The sequence below is a fragment of the Fistularia commersonii genome, chromosome 33, assembly GCF_037954325.1.
Source record: "Fistularia commersonii isolate RoL2024-O1a breed Wild chromosome 33, RoL_Fcom_v1.0, whole genome shotgun sequence".
Classification (NCBI taxonomy): domain Eukaryota; kingdom Metazoa; phylum Chordata; class Actinopteri; order Syngnathiformes; family Fistulariidae; genus Fistularia; species Fistularia commersonii.
The window spans coordinates 11,283,093-11,301,474 of NC_141316.1; the positions used below are offsets into that span (position 1 = coordinate 11,283,093).

The 18,382-nt window shown below is 48.9% G+C and overlaps 1 protein-coding gene across 1 annotated transcript in view; it reads right to left on the minus strand.

Moving 5' to 3' along the window:
- ryr2a (ryanodine receptor 2a (cardiac)) overlaps positions 1–18,382 on the minus strand; it is a 116,997-nt gene that overhangs the window by 6,061 nt on the left and 92,554 nt on the right. Inside the window, exons 90-111 of the mRNA XM_086140256.1 lie at positions 16,368–16,448; positions 15,467–15,555; positions 14,780–14,908; positions 14,418–14,522; positions 14,169–14,250; positions 13,575–13,733; positions 13,337–13,491; positions 12,733–12,948; positions 12,380–12,652; positions 11,579–11,785; positions 11,191–11,505; positions 10,658–10,722; positions 9,570–9,720; positions 9,153–9,239; positions 8,243–8,515; positions 7,581–7,711; positions 4,881–4,923; positions 4,461–4,594; positions 4,093–4,153; positions 3,855–4,001; positions 3,528–3,662; positions 379–535 (exon numbers count right to left, since the gene is read on the minus strand). Coding sequence (XP_085996382.1) covers positions 379–535; positions 3,528–3,662; positions 3,855–4,001; positions 4,093–4,153; positions 4,461–4,594; positions 4,881–4,923; positions 7,581–7,711; positions 8,243–8,515; positions 9,153–9,239; positions 9,570–9,720; positions 10,658–10,722; positions 11,191–11,505; positions 11,579–11,785; positions 12,380–12,652; positions 12,733–12,948; positions 13,337–13,491; positions 13,575–13,733; positions 14,169–14,250; positions 14,418–14,522; positions 14,780–14,908; positions 15,467–15,555; positions 16,368–16,448 — 3,195 coding nt within the window. The remainder of the gene's footprint in view (positions 1–378; positions 536–3,527; positions 3,663–3,854; positions 4,002–4,092; positions 4,154–4,460; positions 4,595–4,880; positions 4,924–7,580; positions 7,712–8,242; positions 8,516–9,152; positions 9,240–9,569; positions 9,721–10,657; positions 10,723–11,190; positions 11,506–11,578; positions 11,786–12,379; positions 12,653–12,732; positions 12,949–13,336; positions 13,492–13,574; positions 13,734–14,168; positions 14,251–14,417; positions 14,523–14,779; positions 14,909–15,466; positions 15,556–16,367; positions 16,449–18,382) is intronic.

An 18,382-nucleotide genomic window follows, 5' to 3' on the forward strand; every position in this document is an offset into this window, starting at 1 on the left:
CCAGGATGGAGAGGATCAGGAATGAGTCCATCAGAGGAATAGCACATGTTAGATGTTTTGGAGAGAAGGTCAGAGAAGCCAGACTGAGATGGTTGGGTCATGTACAGAGAAGGGATATATGTTGGTAGAAGGATGCTAGGGTTGCCAGGTAGGAGGTCTAGAAGATGAACGAAGAGAAGGTTGATTGACGTCGTGAGAGAAGATATGAAGGTAGTTGGTGTGAGAGAGGAGGATCCAGAGAATAGGGGTAGATGGAAGAGGTGGACTCCCTGTGGAGACCCTGAGGGAAAAAGCCCAAAGGATTTGAAGAAAAAGAAGTGTGTGTGTGTGTGTGTGTGTGTGTGTGTGTGTGTGTGTGTGTGTGTGCGCATGTCTCACCCTGGATGATGGCCAAGAGGATCACGATGACGAAGAAGAAGAAGGTGATGTCGAAGATGATGCGGTAGATCTCGTACTCGTCCCCCGCCGGGTCCTCGATCTGGTCTCCGATGCCGCCTCCCGCCCGCACGCCCACATACATGTGGAACATGTAGCACTGGAACACAAACCAGAGCCTCACCTGAAGCTCGGGCCGACAAGGTATTCATACTTTTACCTCGGCTCCATAACATGTCCTCTCAAGACCCGAGCTCTGTGGCCCCTGGTCTCAGGAACGGACTCGGTGTTCTCCTGCTCTGTTTGTGATCTGCAAGGGCCGTTCCAGCTGTCGCTGTGCTCGTTGGTCACACGTCAGCTTGGTTTGGAGGAGAACGGTAGCTTTTCTATTTGGTATGAAAGACAGCCTTCTCAAAATGGCCGTCAGATTGGGCGGCACAGTCCAGGGCCTCCTACGGGAACCACTGTGTTCCTGAGCACGATGAGAAGGAGACCCGAAGCTGCTCCACGCTTCCCCCCGGATCAGGTTCTGGAAGCCAAGAACCGGAAGCAAAGGGCTTTGGACCAGATGTTCAGGAGAAAGGGAGGCTGGTGTGTTGACAGCAAGACAAAGCATGATCAGCGATGTTCCTCTCCCAGAATAAACAGCACACTTAGGATGAAACCGTCTGTACATTTAGAACTCCTGTCTTCTGCACACGTCCTTCTCGGGACTGACACTTCATGACAGAGAGGAGATGCAGAAGAAGCTGCAGGAACTACTGAAGGAGCTGCACAAGGAGCCAGAGAGGAGCCTGCAGACGGGGCTACAGGAGGAGTTACTGGAGGTGCTCTAGAAGAAGCTGCTGAAGGCGTTTCAGAAGGAGTCACTGAAGGGGTACATGAAGGAGCTACAGGAGGAGCTGCAGAAGGAACCGTGTGCAGACAAACATCAAGTAAAGAAGGTGAAACGTGGGATCATCTGAGGAGAGACTGAGACCTCTGAACTTCTCCCAACATGTCATGCTGGTTGTTGATGGAGGGGATTTCTTCTCATAAAGGGAGGGGAGCTGCTGGAGGCAATGGTCCTTCATCATCCATCTCTCCATCCCACTAAGCCCCTGTCACCTTCCTCCAGAACCCTTAATAGGAATAAGTGCAGCTCCATGGAATGCTATGGGTGGCTGACTATAGGGGATTAGTGTGTGTGTGTGTGTGTGTGTTTATGTGAAATCTACGGGTGACAGAGAGCCCCCCTCCCACTTCCAGGAAATGCACACACACACACACACACACACACACACACACACACACACACACACACACACACACACACACACACCAGTTAGGAGCCCTTATATGGTATTTCTTTTCCGGTACTTGGCAGTAAGAGATGTCTGTTCTTCATTCTTCTCTTCAGTCCATCTTCAGTCCATCTTCAGTCCATCTCCTGTCCTTCCAGTCCAGGCCCAGCAACATCTCGCCTGCAGCCGCTGAAAGCCCACCTGGTCGCTTCGGCCTCCAGTGTCTGAAACTGGAGTTGGTGTCGAGCGCAAGTCGCGCAGCGCACAAAACAAAGCAGAAGGAAGGAGGACTTGAGACCTTCTGGAGAACCACGGTGAGGGACGGGAGCTTCCATTCCAGGCCAAACTGAGAGAGCATCAGACATTGTGTGTGTGTGTTGTTGTTTCAAGACCTGGACTGGCAATCTCTTTTTCAGTAAACAGGTGATGAAGATGAAGATGACCTCCTTCCTTCCAGCTTGCATGTGTGTGCTGGCTCCGCCCCCAAACTCATGATGTCATAGCAGCCATTTGAGGAGGCAATCATGGCCGATGAGATGACGGAGTGAGGACATCTCAGAGGAAGAGGAGCTGCAGCCTCACGGCTCTCCACGCCTTTCGGGGCAGTGGATCCAAAACAGAACTTGGGTGCAGACTGCAGTGACGAGAGGTCCAGCAGAAGCTTCTTGTCTTCACGACGCCATGATGTCACACCTTCATCATTTCTTGAATTCATGTCTTCACGCATTCATTCCTTCATGAGCGTCCAGGACCATCAGGTGTTCAGCCAGAGGTCCTCAGGATTCAGCCTGTAGGTCAAGATCTAACAACACTGTTGAAGCTGATCATCGCTGATGTTTTCAGGGCCATAAAGGATACCATTTATAGCTTTATAATATCTAAAATATAACATACAATGTATAAAGTATATCATATATAATATAACCCAATTCTTCCATGGCCTGTTTCTGTGGGTTCTCACAGAGATCAGTCGTTAATTTCAGGTGAAACTGAAACTATTTCAATATTGATTGCTCATCAATTGCTTGGATGTGAGGAACATCTGAAGGCACAGGTGAACATCTTCCAGGCAGGTGTGTGTCTGAGTATGGACCTTCACAAACATCTCCAGGGGGCCAGGGCTGCAGCAGCGGATGGATGGAAGGAAAAAGAAGCCCATGTGCGCGCACGTGCGCACACACACGCACACACGCGCACACACACACACACACACACACACACACACACACACACACACACAGCCGGAGGGCAGCAGCAGCAGAGGCCTGACCCCTGGCTTGCCTTCCATAAATGGAGATGGTCTTCCTTACTGACAGGCTCCATGCCATACTCACACTCACACTCACACTCACACACACACACACACACACACACACACACACACACACACACACACACACACACACACACACACACACATCTGGTTAGCACTATCAACCAGAGCCAAAGAGGAAACATGGCCTGATTCTGCTTTGAGGACAAAATAATGGAAACAAAATGAAACCAGGGTTGGAAAGATCACGCCTGGAGCCTGTGGTCCTCAGCATGATCTTTCCATCAAACCTCTACTTATGTCCATGCCTTCTTTATCTCTTCCTTCCAACCTTTTCTGCTGCTGGACCTCCCTTGCATTATCTGCCGTCTGTCCCCGGCACAGGAGGGTTTGTGTTGGATGATGACTGGATTAAACAGGCCACCTTGAGATGGAACCTCTGGTCATTGCCTTCAGGACAGAAGCCGGACTAAAGGCCAGGTGCTTGATGGGAAAAGATCATCTCTTCCTGCATCCTGAGATCCAAAGAGGAGCCGCCTGGCCCTTCTCCTGCCTGGCTCCCGTCTTACTTTCAGTTTCAGACGTCAAACACTCACGGTCAGCATGTCGTCGCACTTCATGTCCGGCAATTCTCCGTCCTCGCTCTTGTTGTAGAACTTCCGGAAGAAGTTGAAGGCCACCACGGTGTAGAGGTACACCACCACCGCCAGCAGGCCCACCGTCAGCACCAGCTGCCGGGGAGAACAGGGCAGGGTCATCCTCTCTATCTACCTTCGACAGAGGTTCAGGTCATACGCCTCTCCTTCATATAATCAGCTGGGACATGAAGACATGCAGCTTTTCATGACTGAAGAGAGCCGAGGGATGGCAGAGGAGCAGAAGGAGAGAGAAGATAGGCCGAGCACAGGGGGTCGAGTCCTCACCTGCTTGCCGTTGTGTGTGACGGAGGACAGGATGGTCCTGAGGGTCTTGAAGCCCATGGCGATGTCCAGCAGGTGGGCGGCGAAGAAGAAGTTGTTGTAGTGACCCAGGATAGACATGGTCATGTACCAGGCCAGGTACAGGAAGGACTGCAGGCCAGACACAGGGTCACGTCCACGACAGCGGCTCTGCATCCGGCCACACCGAGGCGCCACGCATGGCTCGCGCCGCATTACTTACGTTGTCCGTGAAGACCACGCCCAGCTTCCAGATCTGGTACTTCACGTCGATGGAGTTCAGCCTGGGGACGGATAAGAAGAAGGATCTGCAAGGGCTCCCGACCTCCACCTGCAGGCGGGCTCACAGCTCAGCCGCCTGACTCCTCGCAGGCAACAAGATGAACCTCGTACACGGAGCTGAAGGCCACTTGGGCCGTGGTTGAATGCGGAGGAGTGTTTTGAGAAGGCGAGGTCACAGCCACTATCCTAACAGTACTTCTTCTCGTTTTGTTCTACAGCAGCACATTCAACCCTCACAAACACACACACATGACATGAGAAGTACTTTTTTCAGGAAACCTTTCCAGAATTCTGGAAGCGGGAACTCACACCGCTGCCAGCGAGCCGTCTCTCCTGGGCTTCTTTTTCTTGTGAGCGTCGCTGAAATCGAGCGCCGCCTTGTCCATCCCCAGCAGCTCACTGATGCGGTCGTGGCCGTAGAATTCCCCATATTTATCCATCACCTGCAGGACATTTTCCACTGAGATGTTTGGTTTGTGTGGGAAAGAAGAGAGATGTCACAGAGGAACGTCCGCCAGCTCCACAGGAGCCTCTGAGATCTACTCTGCACAGGGAAGTGTCCTTCTGAATGCCGCAGAAGAAAACAGGACTCACGACGGTCCATCTACTTCGCTGTGGTGTAAATGTCTTAGATGAGCATTCGCCTCTGACCTTTTACTGTCACAGGCATGCTTGGTGTTTGTGTTCTACATTTGCAGCTTAGCTTTGACATGGTTCAGGTGCACCTACCTTCCTCTTCACAAACTTATCCCAGTAGTTGTTTGGAAAAGACCTGAAAGAAAACAAGAAAAATAAAGAGATGAGTTAACTGTCCACCATCCTGATCCACGTTTACATCACTGCCCTCAGTTTACCAGCATTTCATAGTTTCACAGGTCTCATTAAACACCGCAGAAGACAACCAGACAACAGGACCTGAGGAGCAACTACTCCGGTCCAGAAAGCGGCTCCTGGTCCACCGGCTCGATCAGAGAAAAGCCACGGAGGTGGCGTGACGGTCACGTGACCCCGTGCTGAGATGGAGAGGGTTTCATGATGAACGGTTTAGGACTAAGGACTGGGAACGTGTCTTTCCAGGTGGCATGAATGGTTGCCTCCTCCAGCAGTTACCCTGGTGAGGGGAGACGTCATTCATGCTTTCCTACGAGGCGGATGAGTGGGACTACAAATGCAGCAAGGTATTGCAGCACACTTTGAGCAGTCCTCTCAAGACACTGGGACCCCAGAGGAAGAAGAACCCATCAGGTGTTACCTTATTTTACGCACTTCAAGGCTTACTTAAATCCTTACACTTTTTCAAAAATTGTCCGTGTGCCTTATAATTCGGTGCACCTTGGGTATGAATTCTTGTTGTGCTTACTGACTGCAAAGCAATTTTGTATGGTGCACTGTGCTCGAACATCTGTCAAAATGATTTGCTGCGATTTTGGTAAGAGACGAAGCCGCTCCGCCTGATTGATTGATGGTCGGACCGTTCCAACTGACATCATTAAAGTTGGTCCTTGGTTGAATAAGAGTTGCAATGTCAAACAACTCCAAGTGCCGGAATACGTTGGTCCAACCTCACACTAACTTCAGGTAATGATAAACCAATCAGAGGACAGTAGGTAGTACACTTACTTCTGCCAATTTTTGTAACAGTGGTACGTGGTGCTGTGCTTCGACAGAATATTAATGTACATTGGTGTGTATGAGGACCCCAAAAATGGCACCTGTTGAGAGACATGCTTACACAGTGCAATTCAAACTCAAGGCTATCAGTCACGCAGGAGATGATGGGAATAGAGCAGCTGCCAAAGAATTCCACGTGAACAGATGAATGGTACAGAAGTGGAGGAAGCAAACAGGTAAACTGTGCCAAGTAAAGAAAACCAAACTGAGTTTCTGAGGGAAGAAAGCGAGGTGGCCACAGTTAGAGGACAAAATTGAACAGTGGGCTATTGAACAGAGACCTTCAGATAGGGACGTCTATACCGTCTCCATTCATAGCGCAGATCGACGAATTACAGGAGGTCCTTCTTGGTGTTTCGCTTCATGAAAAGGCGTCATTCCTTTGTCTACACAAGAACTACCATCTCGCAGCAACTGCCAAAGGATTACAAAGAAACGCCCGCCATCCTCTGCACCTACTGCAAGTAAAAGATCACTGAAAAAACATTCAGCCAGACCACATCACCAACATGGACGAGGTCCCCCTCACTTTTGACATTCCCGCCAACCCTACTGTCAAGACAACACAGACTGGTACGATATCTATATGCCCCATAGGGAACGAGATGTCATCTGTCATTGTAGTTCTCAGTTGCCGGGCGAATGGCCAGAAACTACCACCCATGGTCATTTTAAGAGGAAGACTTTGCCAGATGAAAAGTTTCCAGCCGGAGTCATTGGGATTTGGCCATCCCAAAGAGTTGGATGGACGAGGAGAAAATGGGAGAGTGACTGAGAGAAGTTTACGTCAAGAGACCGGATGGCTTTTTCCACAACATCTCCGTCCCTATTGATCCATCACGCCATGCGCACCCATCTCGTCAATACTGTTAAAAACCAAGTAAAGAAAACAAATTGGGGCTTGCTGTCATTCCGGGAGGATTAACCAAAGAAGTCAAACCGCTGGATATTGGCGCCAACAGGGCGGTCATAGTTAAATCATGAGCCGCTTGGGAGCATCGGATGACAGAAGAACACACCTTTACCAAGACAGGGCGGCAGCGCCGGGCGAGTTTCGCAACTAACTGTCGGCGGATGGCGGATGCCTGGGCTAAGCAATCTGTCCTGACGGTGGTTCGAAGCCGGCATCATCGCCGAACAGCCAAGTAACAGCAACAAGACTGAATCAGATAAAGACAGGAGGGAACCCGGCATGCTTGATGGCGAAGACGCCCAACTATTCAACTCGTACATTGAAGATGAGGGATTTGAGGAAGACGAACGATTCACAATGAGAGTGTATTTTTCTGTATTTGTTACAATTGACAATATTTGGAAATATTGTGAATGAGTTGAATAAAGTTGCACTAAACTGACTGCTTTGTCTGACTTTATATATTGTGTATTTTATCATGCACCTTATATGAGGAGTGCCTTAAGTATGAAAATAGACCTGTTTGTTGATATTATGCTTTATAAGCCGCAAATTGCGGTACTGTCGCTCAGATGTTGCTCCATCCCAAGATGTTGTTGGTCGGAGTGTTTGGACTCAAAGATCAACCGCTTGGATCCCTGAGGTTTCAGGGTCCGTGCAGATGTTTGAGTGCAGTCTGCTCCAGGCAGCTCCGTTCTTTCTGTTCATTTTCTCTGGAATTGAGATTTTTGTTCTAGTGTTGTGGAAGCGGGTCGTGGGTTTTCCCACGACTGGTCACCTGTCGCTCACAAGGCCACCGGCACCCAACCTTCATCCGTCACTGCTGGAGATAAAGTTCTACTCACTGCGTGTTGATGACCAAGCGGTCCCACTGGCCCTTGATGTCGTCCTCCGACGGTTGCTCTGTGATGTACAGTCCATCAAACTCCAGCTTCCGGGCCACCTCCTTTTCACGCTTAAAGATCACCAGCGGAACCTAACACACACACACACACAAGGGTGAAAAACGATTCCCAGAGGGATGCAGAGGCAAACTGGATTGTGACCCAAAGTGAGAGAAATGGCAGAGCAGAAGACTCAGCGACTCTGAGACCAAGGGCTGGTCGACACCACTGGGTTTGAAAGTCAGGCCAGGTCTTCAGGACAATGGTGAAGTTCTTAGACTAACTTTGTCAGAACAACGGTCGAAGAAGTAGTCAGAAAGCACATATTCTGCTGGATGGTCATGAAGAAGGTCAGGGGTCATAAAAAGGGTCCTGAGATTCTAACAAAGGTCATTTAAACATCTAACGACAACATGTGCTGGGTTTTGACTGACTCCTGCCTTTTGTCCACCGTCCTGAGGGGAAAACCAACAGTGCAGAGCCATAGATCTCCCTGACCGCATCCCTCAGATCGCTGTCTGTTTCAGCGTGATGACGATTAGCTTTGTAGATCAATGTGTCAAGTAGGTCTGAATCGCAGAACGTCATGGAATCTGGAGTGTGTTTGGTATGAATCATCATGCCTTGAGACAGTAGTAGCCAATGATGCAGAAGAAAGAGATGACGGTATGCAGGATGGCCAGGATGCGGAGCATGGGCTCCATGTATCCGCTGCTCTCCTCCAGCACGAACCGCACGGTCACAGGCTTCCTGGACTCGCCGGCCTCATCCAGCACCACCTCTTGGGACTCCAGCACCACCTCGCCGCCAACAGAGTCCCACTGAACGCCTCTGTCCACTGGGCTGCTGGAGATCATCACCTCGCGCTCCTCCACGACCGAGGAGGAAGTGGATACCTCGAGGAAACAATGGCAGCGAAAAGAATCGGCATCAGATGTAGACAGGAGCGACGGGACTGGATTCCTGCAGATTCATGCCAACCCTAGGCCGCAATCTTCCTGCAGGGGATGTTGGAAAGCAATGGAACATTGACAAACAGAGATACAAAGTACAGGACCGATTGGCTGAAAAGGGGAATCACCCAGATGTGTCTTTCAACGCAGGGTCTGCTCGTCTACAGGAATTTACTGGAAATGATTCCTCCTCCTGGGAGTGGATTCTTCACTCCTCCCGGACAGACACCCCCAACGTTTCTCTCCACATAATTTCCTGACCAACGGGCTACGGAAGTCTTGCATGGGTCTGTTTCTTCAGGCTCCAGGGGAAACATCTGCACTGCTCTGGTGTCTCACTCAGGTTTCCTTTACCCTGATAGCTTCATTTACCCCTGGGTGTGTCTCGGAGTCTTAAAGAAAACATTCCCTGAGAATGTAGGGGCTTGCAACTATCTCCATTCTTCTTATTTTACCCCTACTTTAACCTAAGCTGTGAACCTGCCACCACAGTCTTCACACCGTTTGCAGGATCGCGGGTGGGGAACTGCCTCCGACTGAGTCAGGAGCTCTTCTAATTTGAAACCCTGCCACCGTTTACCTTGTAGAAGAGGAGAATGAAGTTGATGGCAAAGGCGACGAACAGAGCCAGCATCCTCATGTTGTAGAAGTTCCTTGCGAAGTAGTTCTGGAGGAGAGAGCAAACACCCAGTGACAGTTGGAACATGACCTTCAGAGGCAGAAGATGGAGACACCACACAGAGAGAACCCAGCAGACCAGATGAGCCTAGAAGTGTTGTGGTGTGAGGCTACTGCTGAGCTGGCTGCTGTTTGGTCGTATCTAAGTCTGATGAGGCCGAACAAGTTCTGTACCGAGCCGGAGTTACTGATCCACCACTGTAAGGATGATTTTCAGTGTCTTTCCAGTGAACCCCGGCTCAGAACATAACCAAAAAGGTTGCTCCTGGGCAGATAAGAGACTCTTCATATACATATGTTGAAAGAAGGGTTGCTGTACCAGCAGCTTCCTCTGGTAGGCAATGATCTTCTTCAGGAAGGCTGACTCCTGCGGATCTGATTCGTCAGACCTGGATTTTAGATGCCTTCGCACTTTTGACATGATCTTCTCCTGCTTCTCCTGCTGCTGCTGCTGCTCTCCGTGTCCACCCCTGAAATCACAGGTACTGCAGTCCTGACTCATGGCAGCTTCACCCAGCTTTCACAGACCACATGCTATACAGTGTTATCAAGCATCAATGAAAGCATGGATACCATATAAACATAGGCATGAACGCGAGTGTTGACTGTAGGGGTGTTGTGTATGTTGCATGCAAATTGTAATCACCCTGATCATTGTCCTCGTGTGTGTGTGTGTGTGTGTGTGTGTGTGTGTGTGTGTGTGTGTGTGTGTGTGTGTGTGCATTTCGTCCTCCAGTAAATGTAAAAATGCAGCGAGCAGAGCGCTGCGGCTGCATGTCAGCTGTTGTAGATACAGCTTCTTCTTCTAGGGCAGCCTCCGCTCAGGGGAGGAACCTGTTCTCCAGTCTGGTTGTGTGGCTGCTTCTACTGACATCTGCCTGATGGGTGGGGTTGCATCCATGAAGATTTACCTTGAGCTCTGTCTTCATGGAGATCACATGTTTGTTAAAATCTGTCTCATTCCGTCATCCAGCCACATTAACTGCAGACACTTAGTGATCTCTGGCTGACTTGTGTTTCTTCTAAACCCTTACAAACTATCTGCATGATTTGTTGGCAGACCGCGTGTCTTTCAACAACTCTACTGACAAAAGGATCTTCACTGAGGTATTGAATCTTTCCTAGCTTTAAGTTCAGGGTGTGGACAGTCTGTCTTGAACCCCTGGAACGCTGCAGTGTTCACTCTTGTTCCAGATTCGTCCTTCAGCCCATCGGTACTCTCGTCTTTCATAGCTGAGGTTGCTGAGAAGCCCTCAAATCTTTGGATTAAAGTTGGAGTTCAGAGTGTCTGCCAAAGGTTCCTCCCTCAGGTCTGGCATGTGTTTGTACATTTGTATCTGCTTGTGTAGTGAAAGCCTTGGTAGGAACCGTACTGAAAATAAAACAAATAAAACAAAGGGTCCATACTTTGGTTTCTCCGCTTCACTTTCGGTCTCCAGTGTTGCCTCCTTCTCCTCTGAGGAGCTCTTTGACTGAAAGAGAGGACCATTTTCATCAGAGGGAGGAAAGATTAGGTTCTTCACTGACCTTCATGACAAAAGTAGAGCCAACTTTAAACAGTAGGTAGAAGATGGACAACATGCATTTGGGTGACGACATCTTATATACAACTAAATATCCGTAACCCAGAGAACAACTCTGTTTTGGAGATTTTCTACACATCTTAGACTTTCCCCTTTCTTTGAATTTAATATTAATAATAAGGTTTTGTGAAGTTGAGGGTCTTTCTGTCTGTCGGGAAAAGCCACGTTTTGTAAAGTGGCCTTTGCAGGGAAATGAACACCAGACTTTAGTCTTGGTCTGTGGGGATTTATACTTGGAGGACTTGGTTCAGTTGATTCCAACCATCATAAGAGAACGCATTATCAAAGAGAAGACAAGCTGAGAGGTAGGAAACACCCTCTGAAGCTGGTTCCAGCTAATATCCCCCTCCCTCTCACCTGATGCCTTTGTCTGAGCTCAGGTGAGGGTGCTGCCGGAGGGGTCGGGGGTGCCGCAGAAAGAACCGGAGAATTGAGCAGTTCGGCCAGACTTGCGTTTGGGTTATGGGGAGTAATCTTGTACTGGCCCCCCTCCCTTCTCAAGTCCAAACCGAATATGTCTGACAGCAGCTCGGTGTCGTTTGTATTGACGGCCAGGTCGGCCAGGTCCTCCTTCGAGGAGCTCCGGTCGGATGCTCTCCTCTCTTTGTCCTCTCCTTCGGCTCGAACCTCATCCTGCGTGGGGTCAGGCATGTTGGCCAGCAGCTCAGACACCTTGAAGGGAGGCAAGTCGAGAGTTCAGGAGGGACTTGGCTCAATTTTTCGTTAACTTCTTGCGGCGGTGTACCTTTATTGTCTTGGCACCCTCCACCAGATTGCCACCCACGAGGGTACTGTAGAAGACTCGACAAAATCCTCGAGACACACTGAATGCCACGTGCAGGAGCCCAAGCAAGACTGACCAGTAGAAGGAAACCAGGGTGGTCACCAAGTCCTTTGCTGTCATGTTCTTTAGCTTCTTCATCTGCTTCTTCAGACTCTTCACAGACAGTACCTGGAAGCAGAGAAGCTGCTCAGTACTCTTTCTCTGTTAGCCCTCCTGTGAGGAACAGTGTGAATATGTCCAAAAGAACAGTTCTGTTTTGGATACAGTGTTAGGGTGTTGTCAATCTTAGGTCCTCCCGTGGACCGTTACGAATTTAAAAACATGGACGCGGATGCCTCCTTGTCCCTTAACTGTTGTGCTTGTGCTTTTTTTTTTCCACATCTTAAAGGCCTGTTGTGAAAAATCCATCAATTCCAATTCATATCTGGTGGTATGAGACCCAAAGGGAATCACATCTCACTTTACTGTGCAGAAATACACCAATTCCCCCGACTGCGGTTTATTTGAATCTAGAAATCACCCTCTATATTGCTGGAAACATCTGTTGATCGGCGCAGATGCTTCCTGCTCGGAGTTCCGCCGTGATGATTAAATATTCAAGTCACTGATAGAGTGCTGCATGTAGCATTCTATCAGTGTGGCTGAATAAAGGGATTTCTCTTCAAAAGAAGTCTCTTTTTACCTCTAAAACGTAGCTGATGGTGAAAATGTGAGCCCTATGCCATCTTCCTCCGAAGGGATCGTATTCTCAGTCTTTCTCACCTTGATCAGCAGCATGACGTTGTAGCGCAGAGCTAACAGGGCCATGCACACTGTGGTGACTGAGAAGAAGCCCATCTCAGGGTTTTCCTCCTCCGGCTTCTCTCGCTCGCTGTCCTCTTTCACTGCCGAGCGTTCACCGGCGTCCGACATCTGGGCAGCCAGCTGCATTTCAAAGATGGTGTCCTCGCAGAAATTGACAAACAGCTCCATCTTCTCCTTCTCGCCGCCTTCGTTGACAACATCGAAGATGAACTGGCGTTTTGACTCTTTGACCTGAGCGGAGGTTAGAGAGGACAGATTGTGAGGGATTCGGCCTTAAAGAAGAAAAGCTCGACATGTTGAACGGTCGGTACCTGAGGTTTCTCCCACTGTGTTCGACTGGACTCGCTGATCTCAAAGTAGACCCTCTCAATGCGCTTGGCACTGCCCATGATCTCGATCCTCCCCAGGTACGGCTGGAAGTAGTTGAGGACGCTGTCCGCCAGCTCCAGGAAGGTCTGCAGACGGGTGTCATGAGGCATGTGCTCCGACAGGTTGGTGAGCAGAACCGCCACATTGAAGCCGATATCCTTTGAAATCAATGTTGGAGTTATCCTTTCAGCTGAATAGAACCGTTTGTCTTTCTGTTTTGTTTCTCGCCCGCAGACCTCAGCACGACTGACACAATACAGTGTACCTTCATGACTTATCACAGACACTCTGAGGTGAAGACTGAAAGAGCGCTAGTTCTAGGAGACATTCAAAAGATGGACTAAATAAATGCATTCATAAAACTGGAGTCACTTTCAGCAGAGGCGAGAGCAAGCAAAGACAAGCTAAGGCATTAGATTGAAGACGACGACGTTCAAGATGTCCATTGTGCCCATCGGGGCTGGAAATGAGATGACCCTAGCTGCTGTCGAATAGCATCGTCATAGCATCGTCCCCCAAACGCTCCAAAAACAGGAAACGATGTACCTTGGCTGGTTCGTGGAAGCGCTCCACAAACTCCTCGTAGTCCAGCAGCTCGTTTTCATCGGTCTCCACACAGGAGAGCAGGAACTCTGTCTCGGACTGGGTGTAGTGCTTGTGGCTCTCCATGGCCTTATGGAAGTCCCTCTTTGAGATAAGCCCTGCTGGATCACATGCGACTCATCAGTCTCAAGCGGTTTGCGTTGGTGCGTTGGGAGGCAGGCGACACTCTGTTCAGACTTGCCTTTTCCGTCAGGGTCATACTCCTTGAAGGCATCGGAGGAGGTCAGGTCTTTCAGCTTGAGGAACATGTCAAAGAATTTGAGGATCATCTCCACGTTGTTAGAAGACTCCACCAACATATCCACCATCTGTTTCCCAATCGTCCCGTTCACCACGTTGCCTGTAAAAAATACAAAACAAGCAAACAAACAGCGTTGACTATGGAGTGACGAAGGACCTCTTGTTACGTTTTATTTTTCCTGAAATTTCAAGGGAGATGTATTGATTCTTATTTCTAACCAATCTGCTACTCTAACCACTGATTGGCTGATGGATTTACTTCATCCAATGAAGCCAAGGGGATTTCCTTGATGTGATGCCTCCAAAATGAGAAACATAAAAATTTAATCTGGACAAAGACACTGCCAGTGTATATTATTTCTGGCATGCAGAAGAGTACGTATTGTGACGGCAGCAGGTAAACAATGTCACATCACCTGTACATGAAAGATGTCAAGGTGCAATGGGAGGCGAGTTACATCTCATCAGAAACAGTACCTCACTTTGCTATCAACAGTTGTTGAAAAAAACAAGAAGTCTGCCATGACAATCGTACCCTCCAGCATGGACAACAGCATGACCACCATGTCCTTCTGTAGATCCATCAGTTCCTTCAGTAACTCAATCTGACTGGAGTCCTGGGGACAAGAACTCAAATACATTTTCATTCAGGTAGCACCAGAAACCAGCATTCATAGAAAAAGGGCTGGAGTTAGTGTCAAGGATATTGCAATTCTTCTTCCCTTCTCATGTAATATGGGACTGACTGGTGAGAACTCCTTGTCTACCTCTACCTTAAACTCACCTGAGACAGTTTCATCTGCATGTGAGCAAAGACGTGGAGAAAACCAACCACAGCGTCCCACAGCCGACTATGGGCCAAACTCTGCTGGTTGCCGGTACAAGGTCCCTAAATCATTAAATCAATTAACATTTCATACCAAAAGCAGGGCATCAGCAGCAGATACTTGAAGTTCCTGAATGATTTCTATAGATCAAGCTGCCATTGGTCAGAGTGTCATGGCTGATTTGTGTCAGAGATTCAGAGGTCACAGCTGTTGATTCCCAGACACTTAATTGGCTTCAAAGAGTGTTTTCAGATGGTCAGAAGTTAGTTTATTGAGAACAGAGTAGGACTGATGTCCGGGGTGGACGGTCATGGTGTACCTGGATATATTCTGTGAGAGTGTTGAAAACCTGCTTGGCCACATTTATTGCCTTGGAGAAATTCCTTTGTCCCTGTTCATCGATGACATCCTTCCCTGAGTAGTACCAGTAGAAGTCACTGATGGACTCCTGAGAAGAGTGCAAGAAACAGAAGGGAGACAAAGATGAAACCATAAATGTATTCCTACAGGATTACTTCTTCCTCTTCTTCTGTCATGCCTAACAGAGTGGGCTGTCGTGGTCTTACAGACGTCTCAGGAACCCCCACAGGATTATGTACACATAAACAATTCCTTTATAAATGAAGTACACTCCGAGAACTTCTCCAGGCCAGATGGAGTGCATGGTCCAATCCCCTGCTCCTCAGAGGCAGTGCTGTTGTGTCTTCGACCTGAACCCAGACCCACAAATTGATCTTGGCAAGCTGCTGAGCAGCAACATCAGCCTCAGCGTGCATCAGTATGGGTGAAGCACTGAAGTGTCCGAGGTTTGACCGCCTCAGAGATGAGGCCACGATCTTGCTCAAGAACAACCGAGAACATCTCCAGAGCAACTGCTGCCAGATGTGAGACTGTGGGATTTAGTAACGTGATGCAGTGGGCAGTTCATGCTTGGGTTAAACAAAGGGTGCTCTAAGTAATCAGCTGAAGCAAAACACAACGTCAGAGGTGAGGAAAGGGATCAAACCTGGACTCTGAGGAGGTAGTCCACCGTAGAAATAATTATGTTGACAGTTGTGTTGTTCCCGGTTTGAGTCCTCAGGTAGTTCTGGAAGTCTGAAAGGCAATCGTCCACTTATAAGACATCGTCAGTGATGGTGAACAGCAAAAAACAGACTCTTCAATTACATTAAAAAAACCTAGTTGGGAAAGGTCAAAAAGGGCTCCTGCTCTTCGGCCTAGTTCGTTCACTAACTGCTTCGCATTTCGGGTCATTGGTTACGGACAGTCCAGGGTGTCCGCAGGTGTGCCCGCACCTGCTTCCTGGACTGCTGACTCCGCTCACTCAGATCAGCTATTCAGTTTGCGGTTTCACTTCTAGCGTGGGCTCTTTGCTGCGGGTTCTGGTTGTTCTGACACTTAGCCATCATGTCACATAGCCCAGTTCTCAGAACACGGGGGTGAGTGCAGCGTACAGGTCAGAGGGGTCTCTGAGGTGCACATTGTGAAGGTCATCACACACTGGAAGCTCTGAGTTCCGCTGAAGCAGTTCATCTCCAGCATGGATCCTGAGCCCTCACACAGAGCTTCTGCTGCTCAGGTTCACCGACAGAGGATGACCGCTCACTTAAATAGAAGCTGACGTCCAATGTCGGCCGTCCTGGACGTGTGGTTTTAATCTTCTAGAACCCTTTGGAACCGTGACCAACACATGGCAGACGCCACCGGGTTGGAGGTTCTACCAATTAAAACACGCCTACAACATTTGTTCTTTTCAAAGTGATGTTTTACTTTCAATGTCTGCTTCAGGCCCTTCGTTCTCTACGTTGTTCTAGAGTCACAAGGACTTTGTTCCACTTGGTTTGACCCTCTGACGTGTTCTGACATGTTCTGAGGTGGACCAGCAGGTGGAGAACGTGCACACAAACCTGAGTTGTGTCCTTCACAGAGCAGCTGCAGGAAGCGGAAAAGGTCACAGGTGAACTCATCATCCTGCATGACCTTCTCACCTGGGCAGGTAGAAGAAACACACACACACACACGTGCACACATGCGCGCGCACGCACACACACACACACACACACGATCACACACACAGCACAAGCACATACATGGGTTTGCACAAACATAAACACAAGAGTACAGGCACGTGCAAACACACACACATTCATATAACCACACACACCGATACGAACAGAAGGTCAGAGGACGAGAGCAGACGACAACAGAAGAAAGACAAGAAAATAAAGTGTGAAGTGTTAAAATGAGATGGCGGTGATCGTTATTGTTCAGTCTTAAGGTCTAAACACACCGTTCTTAGAGAAGGAACTCAGATCAAGGCACAAGCACACCCACACCCACACCCACACCCACACACACACACACACACTCCTGGATGGTCCACTGGACTTCACACTGCAGCATTTTAAAGTCACACCTGGATCATTTGGTCCACCTTGTTTGGATTAACTTTCTACACCCATGAAGGAGGACCTTCTTTGATGCAGAGGTTCTTCTACTCCTCCCCATTTTAGGAGGACAACAACATGTGTTTGACAACAGTGGCCTTAAGTTACTTTTAGGGTTCTTCATGCACTTCCGGTCCGATTGGAACCTGCGCCTCTGGAAGATTTAGATTTGTAGAAAATTTTCAAATTTGGTCAACTTCATCTGCGATCTGCTGGGAGATGATCTGCTGATCGTCACCCAGATGAACCTGGCACTTCTTTGGGCTGTTAACGATGTGTCAGTCTCACCAGAGAGACAGTTATAGATTTAACGTCCCTGCGATGTGAATGGAGTTAAATCCAGAGGGGAGCTGAGCAATGAACAGTGACTGTGGTAAAATGCTGCCCGGAACCGTGGAAGTCAAAAGGAGAAGAGGGTCAGAAGAGGAAGATGAGACACTGACAGCTGCAGTACAGAAACATTACCACCATACAATGTGAGGACAAACTGGACGCAAGAAGAGTCACGGAGTCTGGAACAAGGCTGAAAGTGCAATCTCCAGTTATTGGGCAGAGCCTGGGTCGGTATGCTCCCTCAAGAGTGCCCTGCTCTCTGCTGATTGGTCAACGTGGACACTCGTATCAACACTTTGAGTGAACGAAACAATGAATAGTGCTAATACTTGAATTGTGTTACATCACCGAGTCTCCACGGGTTCAGTCTGCTGCCCTGGAGGGCAGGAGGAGCATCATCACTGAATACAACGTTGACTACTGCCCTCTGCTAGCGAACTGCCAAGAGTCGTAGTGCACTGCAGCGAGGACCTGGATGTCAGTCCTGAATAGTGACGTTTCTCTCCCGCTGCAGATACTGAATGGCTGAACATTAGCTTCCAACAGGGTTTCAGGGGAGATAAAGGTCTACAGCTGTGGTTTGGTCCAAACCTGAGTGATTCTGAAACTTCCCCGAGGAGCTCTTGAAGTGCAGCATCATAAGCCACATTCCACCAATCTGGTCCAAGGAGATATACCAGGCTACAAAAACTCTGGTGTTTCTAGAAAGTGGGCCCCAGTCAGAATCTAAAAGTCTCCGCCGGTCTGCTTAAGTGCCAGATCTTATTATGCTGTAAAGAATAGATGTGGAGGCATGGGGGGGGGGGGGGTCCACATTTGGTGGACTAACAGCTTATCCACTTGACTAACAGCTTGTCCACCCGCTTCTTGTCATTGGGACTGTCCGAGGAAGACCCTGGTGCCTTCATCTGCCCAGAAGTACGAGTTGCAGATGCTCACACTGAACTTGGCAACTAGACGACGGATCACATCGCTGTAAGCCAGACGTCCTTGTAAAAGAAGGACCTCCATGAGTATCTGTGCGTATTTGTGATGGAGTACTTTGTGTTCCAACATTGTACAGACCGTCGTCAGCAGCTGCCTCTCTACTTCCAGATGTAAGTGTCCCGATGGACGCTGATTCTTTTTCTGCCAATCTTTGG